The sequence below is a fragment of the Electrophorus electricus genome, chromosome 14, assembly GCF_041902795.1.
Source record: "Electrophorus electricus isolate QZ-2024a chromosome 14, ASM4190279v1, whole genome shotgun sequence".
NCBI classification, from domain to species: Eukaryota; Metazoa; Chordata; class Actinopteri; order Gymnotiformes; family Gymnotidae; genus Electrophorus; species Electrophorus electricus.
The window spans coordinates 23,175,376-23,185,592 of record NC_137510.1 but is presented as its reverse complement, the minus strand read 5'-3'; the positions used below and the strand labels follow the sequence as shown (position 1 = coordinate 23,185,592).

Below are 10,217 nucleotides of genomic sequence, written 5' to 3'. Positions count from 1 at the left end.
ATAACTCGTAGTCTTTGAAGTTCATGTTCGAACTTTGGGCCATATAGAAATCTCTCTATAGCGATTATTTCAGTCTAGCCAGGAGGGGGCAGTGTTTCTTTTTGTTGTTGTTTTTGCACCATAGCTTTCCCTGCTGGAGTCCGTAGGCGCCGAGTCATTTCAAATCTCCACATGTTCTGGGCTGTCCACCCTTAGTGTCAGAATCATTGCAAATGGCAGTTCAAAATATGCGAGTTTATTCATTGGTGGTTGAAGGTCACGAAAAACAGCGTGACCATATTTTAATTTTCAAAGAAGAAGAAGGGAGAGGGCATGTACACATAACTGCTTTTAACACATTTATTTTTTAGACTTAGTTACAGGACCAGTAACAATTGCCTTCAGAACCTATATGGCCAGATAATCTCATGTATAAAGTAAAGAAAATATAGATTTCATCAGCATACAAATTCAATACTTTGCTAGACATTTTTCAGTAGTTCTTATGTACCCAGGTGTGCTTCGCTGAATATCAGTCTGTTTTAGATAAGAAAATGCCATTTTAACAAGGCAGGTATGCAATCCACCTGTGTAATATAGAATTCCACACAAACTCTGGCCACTTCACATTGATAATTCTGTCAGATTTTATTTTAGTTTCTGTTTTATTAGAATTACAAGCCTAAAAAATAATTTAATAGGTGTGTAGGGTGTGAGTGTAAGGAGACTGATTTATGCCACACACACACACACACGCTGAGAAACAGCCTGACCAATAGTTGTATGTTGAGTGTACATGATCGACCAGTTGTGGTGTGTCAAATGGAGGGACCTATAAAGAATGGTCAAAGCGATGCAAAAACAGCTGCCCAGTGTAGAAAACAAATGTCAACATGGAAGGAAAGCCAAATCCCAGACCTTTTATTCATTTTAGAAATGCTGGCCAGACACATTTTTTAGGTTCCATATAGAGGACACATATGGTCACCCCATGAAAACCCCACGACACAACTAAGTACTATGACACATAAAAGCTGCAGGGATATCAGAGCTGGTTATATACAGCCTCTGTGTGGTAACCTGCTCAGAGACTGCTAACTGAAATTTTATATATTGTACTTTCCAATAATCTACACTCAAGAGGCAAAACCTCTCAAAACAATGATTTTCACCTGTACACTTTCTTCTCCAGTGGACAATGAGAAAAGGCAACATGTATTGGTAAGCCATACAACCTAATCGACTGAGAATCAACGCCACGATCGTGGAAGGAGGATTCATTACCCTGTACTGACACATCCTTCCATTTGGCATGCTAACAAAGAAAAGAACAATGAAAAAACACTAAACATAGCCAAAAATGAATCACGTCACCTTCCCGCAAAATGTTTCAGAATAAATTTCATTCTTTCATTGACCTTAAACCTCATGTAAGCACATTTTAAAGGAGCACTTTGGCTAAGCTGTCATTGGCCAAAATGTATGCTTTGGGAAAAAAAAAAAAAAAAAAAAAAGATGCTAAAACAGATACTCTGAGAAAACAAGTCGCCGTGACTATCCTGGGCAATGTAGCTTAGCAACTAAAAGTCTCCAAACAGTCCAACTGTGTCAGCCAATTAGTCAGTAAAAATATTAAAGGAGGATGTGTTTATCCAGGGAAGAAGGTAGAAATGCAGGCTAAGGGAGGAGTTTCAGAGAAAGGGTTCATTAGGGGGCCTGAAATTCAAAGGTGGGGATGGACTCCTATGGTTAAGTCTGGAAGAAAAGATAGAATGTTTTCATTTCTATAAGGATGTCTGTATCTGGCATAATTTCACTATGGAAACATTTGAATGGGTAGTATTCAGCACAATTACGAAGAAAACTGACCGACATCTGTAAATCAGAAAATCATAAATATCACATATTACATATTATGCCCAGATATGGAATTTGCACTCCATCGGTGCTGAGTACACTGAAATCCAGAAAAAAAATATGATTTTGACCTTTTGTAGGTCAGTTCCAGCACACTGTCAGTGGGTCTTTGTTCCTACCCTGCACGTAGGCACCAGGAGAGAGACTCAGAGAATAAGGCATGGGGGAGGGGAACGTAGCCGTATGGAGAAGAGTCATGTCGTCAGCATTATAGAAACACACCTGATACCTGTCGCAGTCCAGGTACAGCCCGATTCTCCTTGGCTTCACCACCAGCTCTTTATCGGTCTCTGTACCGTTCTCTTTAATACAGTAGCCTTGGTTGTACTTCAGGTGAAGCCCGATGTTCTTGCTTACATTGCTCAAACATCCACTATCGACACCCACGCTCCAGTCTGGCTTCTCACCCACGTCCACCTCCCAGTAATGTTGCCCTGACTGAAAGGTCTTGTGGGTCCTGGCGAAAGGTCTGTAGTCTGATTTGTGATAGAAAACCCCCCTTTTGGCTGCACGCATCACACTGCGGCCATCAGAGGAAACCCTCAGGTACGGGTCGTGGCAGTCAGATATGACATTGCGGTTGGGAACTGTGGAGGAATTCATAACTACACATGACTCAAGATAAACTTTTTTTCATTTTCTCTTCATATGTAGTTAATATTTCATGGTCACGTAAAAACTACAGTAAATCAGGGAGTGTAAATGTGACTAAAATGTCCTATAATATACAGCATTTTTATTAATAATGTAGCAATCATATATTAATAAACATTTTTTTCCTTACTTATCCATTTACCTGGTTTAATGGACCCTAGCATCTCCTTCCACACAAAGAACTGAAGATGAGTCTCATATGGACCCAAGAAGAGGGTGTCAGTGGTCACACTGAGGTCTTTTACCCTTGACTTAAACCTACGGTTAACACAATTGTTACACTGTAATCAGAAATCGTATCACGTGCCAAGAACATTGTTCACTCTGTCATGGCTGTCTCATGGTGTACTCACGCTGATGATTGACTGGCATTCTGATTCCTTTTGGAACAGCTTTCTGTTTCCTTCATCTCCTCAACAAAATTCATCCCTTTCTCAGTCCACCACTGAAAATGAGAGATGAAAGCAACACAGCCACCGCACCTTTCCTTTTAAGTGCAAGTAAATGTGAAGTGTTTTCAGGTGAAAACTAATGCTAAACTTCACTTCTAAAAGTCGAATCTGTCATGACCTGCAGAAACCCGTCGAGACGGTCCGTTTCAAGGACCTCCCGGAGAACCTCCTCCTGCTCTCTTGCACTGTTCAGCCTCGCCTCGATCTCGCTCTTTTTCTTCTGCATCTTCTCCACCACAAGCTTCTCCTGTCTCTCCAGCAGGGTTTTCATGTCCTGCTCCTTCTGTCTCAGGAACCGGTGCAACTCCTCAAACTGAGCAGATGTCTGGACTGAAAGCTGCTTGGACCTTTCCTGTACAGCGCAGCAAAGAAACGGAAGTAGGGGGTAGTTGCTGTGGTGCCAAAGCATGTTGCCACTATTTTACAGTTCTGTGACTATGGACATGGGCAGCCCAGTCAAGAGTATTTCTTTTCATCTCAGGTATGAACTTTGTTAATAAAAACTTCTGCTCACCTCCTCATTAAGAACACACACTAAATATAGCGCATTAAATGAATGTGATTGACACATCAAATGCATTCATGATGCTTCTAATCTCACCTGAGTTTTTGTGATCTCATTTGTCTGCTTCGTAATGAGTTCCTCCAGCTCCTTGTTCTCCTTTGATAGGTAGTTTAATGGTTCTCCTAGCATCTCCTACAGTGTAGAGGAAAAATGCATGTACAGTATGGCCTCGACCATATAATACAATATGTATAACATCAACCATATAATGCAATATGCATGAGATCAACCATATAATACAATATGTATGAGATCATTTATGCTTAGTAAAAAAGCCTTCTAAAAGATTCCTGCCTGCAAAAGCTTTGAACCCTTCTATGAAGTTCAAGTAACTTGAATTACAATGGCTGCATGTAGTTTTGTATTTAGGCCAGTTCTATGTACTCTTGTGTAATGCAGGTTTTTTATGTACCTGAGCACTGCCACACAAACATTCCACACTGACCTTCCTGGGTTCTGCAGCCTCATCCACCGGTTTGAACCTGTGGCCCTGGTGTTTTTCCCCATCCCTACAGATCAGACACACCAGCTTCTGATCCGTCTCGCAGAAGAGCTTCAGCCTCTCATTGTGTTCGGAGCACACCAACTTCTCCGGATCCTCGAGCACCCCCTGTGTGCTCGCGCTGCCCCTCTTTGTGTCCCTCAGGGCTTGCTGCTCAGAGAGGTGCTCCCGCACTGCGTCCACCATATTCCGGAGGACCCGGTTGGAGCGGAGGTCCCACATGGTGTAGGGCCGGCGGCACTCGGGGCACTGCCGCAGACGGCTGGTAGTCTGCGAGTGGCTGCTGATGCACTGTCTGCAGAATGTGTGGTCGCAGAGCAGACTCACAGGGTCTGTGAAATCCCCCAAACACACGGAGCACTGTATCTGCTTGGACAGCCTAGAGGCCATGGCAGCTTCTGGTCAGGATCGGCAGACGCCGTTTGAACTCTTCAGTGAAATGTTGGGTATGGCAGCAGCTTTTGTCTCTTCCAAATGTTCCCAGCTCTTCACCAACAGAAAATGCTTGTATCGAGAATTTAACAGCTGGTTCTAACTGCAGCTGCTGCCTTTCAGATGACTGGCAACAAATGTCCACCACATAGGATTTAGCAGAGACACAAGGGATTTTTCTGAGTGTGTATTACTGGGTGTGTGTTAGTCAACCCCTTCCCCCCAGTTTGAACTAACACATTTCCCTCAGTGTTCTATATTTGGGGATCCTTTTTACCATGTGGTTCAAAACATTGGCAAACAGTCAAAAAGCTTGCCAATAGCAAATCTGGAAATGCACTCTTAGTATTACTTAGAGAACCAAGTCCAACAAACTGCTACACTGAGCTACCTTTAGCACCCATTATAGACAGTTTCAACAACATGAAACAGCACCCAGAGCGTATTGTTTTTTACATTACATTACAGTTAGCTGGAACTTTATAAAGTCATATATTTTAAAAGTAACCTTCCTGACTATAATTTCTGTGACTCTTCCATGACAAAATAATTAGGTCAAATTACAAAAATCAGTTTTGACCTTCTGACTGAAGTGAAGGATATAATCAGGTGACTGGATTGTCACATGCATATAAAACAGTAAGAGCAAGCAGTGTGTTGCTGCCTAATACTCTGTTGTCCTCCCACTCTATGTTTAGAAAGTCCGTCTGCTATTCTCAGCTGTATCAGCACCGTGCGCTAAAATACTGAAATACAGAACAGGCAAACAGGGACGGGAGTATATTTAGCACTGTAAATTTATTTACTGTAAGAAATCTGGTACAGGATTTTATTTTTAAAGGAATAAAAATTTAAATGCACCAAAAGGCAATAAACATTGTTTATATTAAAAGTGCGAGGGTTGTGAACTAATGTTGCCAGAGTTAGGCACTGAAGGAGTCCACACCCTCTTTTCATTCCAACACCCTCCATGCATATCTGTCTCCACAGCCAATGACATGCATGCTTAATTACAGAGACCAGGACAGGTGGTGTCAACCCCCCTTTTATGTCACATAGTAACTGCTTTAGTAATAGTTGTCAGATTGTAAAGACAGTTTAGCTGACTTGTGCTTAATTTAAATTGCTTACATCAGTTTTATGAATTACAGGCAGCTTTAAGGGCTTTAAGGAGTATAAGCAATAGTCTCATTTCGTCATTCCTGAATTTCCCCTCAGGACTCAACAAAGTATATTTTTCTAAATATCAACGCTCATAAGTATTCAGTCTCTTTCAATACATTTAAAGTACCGTAGGACGTGATATTTGTCTTAATACCAGCAAACTGTAAGTGGATCTCTGTTTTTTCCATTCAAGTACGGACCAGGAGAGAGACAGAGAGAATGAGGTAATGCTTTTGACAAAGCTATGGTGTCAATGTGAATCATGCTGTCAGCATTATAAAATGAGACCTGCCTTCTGTCACAGTCCAGGTACACTCCTATCTTTCTAGGACATGATGCGATATATAATTGTTTTCTGACTGCATCGCTGGCCTGCTGGATATAATAGCCAGAGTCTGAGCTACGGAACAGCGCTGTGCCCTTGTCGGCATTGCCCGAACTGCAGCTGCAAACGCCCACACCCCAGTCTGATTTTTGCCCCACCTCCACCTCCCAGTAGTGCTGTCCTGTGCCAAATGCAGTGTCAGCTCTCAGCCAAGGGGTGGCGCCCTTGTTTCTCTTCAACGTTTTTTTCTTACTCTGGACGCTAAGACCGTTGGAAGACACTTTTACGCTTTGGCCACCTCCATCCTCCACTGTGTGATGATAGGGCACTTATAGGAGATAAAAGGAAGGGTTGTAACAATTATTAAATACAGAAATAATTGTGAGTGCGAGTACTTTGTGTATAAATGAGAACAATGGCACTTCGCACTTACTTTAAAGTGGCAGTCAACTCTTCCTGCCTCTTACCTGGATGGATGGATTTCAGCATCTCTTTCCATATGAAGAACTGCAAGTGTGTCTCATAAGGACCAAGGAACAGGGACTCAGGCATAACGCTAAAACTCTGCGCAGACAGCTCCCTAAAATGATCATAGATACATTTCAGGTGGATTGCAGAAATGATTCAAAAGCTTTTATTTGTTTCCATGGATACTCACATACTGTGTGGCTGAGTGCTGAGTGTTTGTCCATATTCTTTCCACCACTGTATGTACATAATCATATAAATGGAAACTGACTAATTACAACTAATCACAAATTATGCTAATAAAAATCTTATTAAAATCTTTCCTGAATAGGAACATAAATGGCTAACCTGTAGGTACTGGCAGGGTTGTTCATTCTCCAAGACTGACATTAGAACACCTTGCTTTTCTCTTGCATTAGACAATGTTTCTTCCATAATAAATAAATTGTCTTCCATCATTTCTAAGATTTGATTTTGCTTCTCATCTAGCAATTTCATCACCTCATCCTCCTTCTGCCTTAGGAACCGGTGCAGCATTTCAAATTGGGCAGAGATCTGGTCTGACAGCAACTTATATTTGTCCTACAAAAAATATATGACCAGTTTTACTTTGTCAGTAAAGCATACATGTTATTTTGTTCAGTGTGATAAAACGCAGGGGTTATTTTTCACCTACCCTTGTTTTTACAATCTCAATAGTCTGCTTCTCGATCAAATCAACCAGTTTCTCGTCTTCAGTTAACAACATTGCCATACTCTTAGATGTCTTTTCCTGTAGGATTTATCAGAAAATAAATCACAATTATGAGAGCAGCTTAGTCTAACAAAGTCTTCCAAACCAAAGCCTACTCAAAACCCCTCTCCCCATACACACAAATATATATATATAATATTTTTTTTTTATTATTGTATACAGACATTTAAATGTACCTTCCCATCTTGGAATGCATCCTTCAAACTTTTGCAATGATGTCCCTGATGCAACTCTTCCAAACTGCAGATAACACACATCAGTTTATTGTCTGTCTCACAGAAGAGCTTGAATGGCTCGTCGTGAACAGGGCAGCGCTGATTTTGGTCACAGTTCACGTCCCCTGATGTGATATTCATCACTTGCGCTCTCAGTGCTTCATGTTCCACCAGATGGGCTCGGGTCGCTTCCACTATGTTCCTTAAGAGACGACTACCTTTGATATCATCCCCGGAAAAGGCCCGCCGGCATACTGGGCAAACACTTTCATCCCCATTCATGGCCAAATGATCGGTGATACATTTCCTACAGTAGAAATGCTCGCATGGAAGACTCACTGGATCCCTCAAATCTTGCAAGCATATAGGACAACAAATCTGATGAGACAATGCAGAAGCCATCATACAAAGTTGCTGTTTTGGTTGCTTGATCCAAATAATTTTAGATCTACTTGAGTGCTCTTCAGTCCATAAGCAGTTAGAGAAGACCTGTGACGTTAAAGCTTGGCTCTTTAAGTCTCACTGATGATCTAAAGTAAAAGCAGAGTTACTGGAAACACTGACAAATGTCCTTGAATTTGCCACAGCAAATTATGCTGAAACAAAAAAAAAAGTCACATGGTATAACTGGTTTCTCAGGAAAGTAGAACTGACTGGAAGAGGTATTCCTGCTATGTAAGATAACTGCTAGCCAAAGTACATATAATATCTGTCTAAGTGCGAAGTACAACTCATCATGGTTATTATACATGTTTAAAAATATTGAAACAGGAAGAACTGTACTTTATTGTCTCTGCATTTTATTTGTACATTTTTATCAATGAGTTTCTACTCTATAGTTCAGTGTTTCTTATATGTAAACATTTTTCTAATGTTTGCCTTATCTGCCTCTGAGCAGAGACATGTGTAATGGAGCACAGGTTAAAACTACATTTTGTTCCTATTACAGCAGTAAGTCCTACGGCAGTATCTATGAGGTTTGGGTGGGGTATGGTGGGGGTGTAATGAATGAGGTAAAACTAATATAGTGACGACCTTATGAAAGTATGGTATTGTCATAGAGGCTTGCGAGAGCAACTGCTTTTGCTGTTCAGGTTTCACTCTGGAACCACCCGCACCTGTTCCAGTAAGTACACCAGCAGTTCTCTAGATCACGTACCTGATGAAGTCTTGTTGTTCCCAGCATTTCTAAGCCACTCTTCTAGGTTGTTCGCTCTTTTACTGCTAATCTTAGTTGCTGACGTGGTATTGGACAAGTTTAAAAGCGCAATAAGTTTTTTTTTGTTTTTTTTTACCACAGAAGAGTAACAAACCATATTTATTAAAGAAATAATTTATCACCACATTATCTCTATAAGGTGCAGCTCACATGAAATGAAGAATCAAATTTCTTTTTAGATCTCAAATGAACCAGTTTATGTGGCCATGTTTCAAATTGATTTAGTACAGAATCTCTGAAATATCCAGGCCTTTAGGTGTCAGTATATTGGCTGTTTCATAACATGAAGAAGAATCATAGAAAAAAATACTTATTGCTCCTTTATACATAACCTAATTAGGTGGAGTCTATCAGTTCTTCATTCAAAAACAAACAGATTTTGGTGGCAGGTTGTACTTACAAACATTATAAATGAGAGGCAGTGGCCTCTGATGTTGAGCACTAAAGGCAACAGCTAGAAGTGATTTGAGGGTACATTAATAGCCTGTTTTCTTGTAAGGTGCACTAAAAAGTGAAAGAATACTGTTATGACTCATAACAAAGATTAACTACTAAGTGCACTTATAACCCAGTGCTTTAACCATAAATTACTAAAATTATAATAAAATAATAATATAATAAAATTATAAGTAGCTTATAGTATTATTATAAAAGCAAGTAGCCCAACGTTCACAATCTTACAAGGTATTCTGACAAAATAGAGCATGTCCTCATATATTCAAAATACAACCAAGTAAATTATTTTCTGTCCTGGCTCCCAGATGGTGGAGTGAACTCCCGCTTGCTGTCTGGACAGCAGAGTCCCTTGCAGTCTTCAAACGCAGACTGAAGATCCATCTATTTGCAGAATATTTAAAAGATAACTGATCCCTTATTGACAGACTAATTTAGTACTTATTGTAGAGCATTATTTATGCTTTTTAACAAACTCTAGCACTTATTGTTTATAGCACTTTTCATTGTTTAAGATAGACCTTATGTATTTTGCACTTCTAGGTATCAGCATTCATCAGTGTATTCTACAGTATTCTAGTTCATTGGTATGTTTGATTCTAACCTACTGTACTGTACTAGGATATATTCTATGAGTAAATGACAAAACACTTTTCTAAGTCGCTCTGGATAAGAGCGTTTGCTAAATGCCGTAAATGCAAATGTAAATGTAAATTTAAGAAACCAAAACAATATTTTCTAGCAATATTAATTATAGAATCAGTTCTTCTGTAAAATGTATCTTAAAGGCCTGATGATCTTTATCTCATTGGTTGAATACTAACTCATTAGGCAGATGAGTTCTGTAGAATAGTTTACTCTGTAGCTCAGCTGCTGGGTAGCGGATGATGATAACTAAGTTAGGTCCACCTCTCCTATGGCAATGGGTGATCGGGGTACTGCTGAGGGCATTTCTAATGCCAAGATTACCCAGATGGCCATCGGATAATTGCTTTAGTTCCACCAATTTATTTTCACACAGCTGTTCTTCTTGCTACGGTAGACTGAGGTCTTCTCTGAGCAAGTCCTCTTCTTTCTTCTATTTGGTACTCAAGAAGTGTTTCACAATCCCATGATCA

General features: G+C 40.2%; 2 protein-coding genes across 2 annotated transcripts; both read right to left on the bottom strand.

Annotated features, from left to right (window-relative positions):
• Positions 1 to 325: 325 nt before the first annotated feature.
• LOC113570700 (E3 ubiquitin-protein ligase TRIM62-like) lies at positions 326 to 5,145 on the bottom strand. Its single transcript, XM_026999269.3, has 6 exons — positions 4,013 to 5,145; positions 3,604 to 3,699; positions 3,121 to 3,354; positions 2,904 to 2,995; positions 2,693 to 2,808; positions 326 to 2,483 (listed from the first exon to the last, which is right to left on the bottom strand). The coding sequence occupies exons 1-6, from the start codon at positions 4,457 to 4,459 to the stop codon at positions 1,978 to 1,980; spliced, it is 1,491 nt and encodes a 496-aa protein (XP_026855070.1). The 5' UTR covers positions 4,460 to 5,145; the 3' UTR covers positions 326 to 1,977.
• LOC113570695 (E3 ubiquitin-protein ligase TRIM62-like) lies at positions 4,472 to 8,537 on the bottom strand. The gene is made up of 7 exons (XM_035531002.2): positions 7,389 to 8,537; positions 7,135 to 7,230; positions 6,807 to 7,040; positions 6,649 to 6,695; positions 6,458 to 6,570; positions 6,026 to 6,318; positions 4,472 to 4,555 (listed from the first exon to the last, which is right to left on the bottom strand). The coding sequence occupies exons 1-7, from the start codon at positions 7,830 to 7,832 to the stop codon at positions 4,472 to 4,474; spliced, it is 1,311 nt and encodes a 436-aa protein (XP_035386895.2). The 5' UTR covers positions 7,833 to 8,537.
• Between the last annotated feature and the right edge of the window lie 1,680 nt (positions 8,538 to 10,217).

Excerpts from the sequence above, each read along its gene's own strand:
- LOC113570700 (XM_026999269.3), bottom strand. The coding sequence starts at position 4,459 with ATGGCCTCTAGGCTGTCCAAGCAGATACAGTGCTCCGTGTGTTTGGGG. Across the intron at positions 3,700-4,012 it reads AGGCTGCAGAACCCAGGAAG|GAGATGCTAGGAGAACCATT; the intron begins GTCAGTGTGGAA and ends TCTACACTGTAG. Across the intron at positions 2,996-3,120 it reads GTCTCGACGGGTTTCTGCAG|TGGTGGACTGAGAAAGGGAT; the intron begins GTCATGACAGAT and ends TCTCATTTTCAG.
- LOC113570695 (XM_035531002.2), bottom strand. The coding sequence starts at position 7,832 with ATGATGGCTTCTGCATTGTCTCATCAGATTTGTTGTCCTATATGCTTG. Across the intron at positions 6,696-6,806 it reads AACCCTGCCAGTACCTACAG|TGGTGGAAAGAATATGGACA; the intron begins GTTAGCCATTTA and ends ATGTACATACAG. Across the intron at positions 4,556-6,025 it reads TCCAGCAGGCCAGCGATGCA|AGCTGGGAACATTTGGAAGA; the intron begins GTCAGAAAACAA and ends CTGTTGGTGAAG.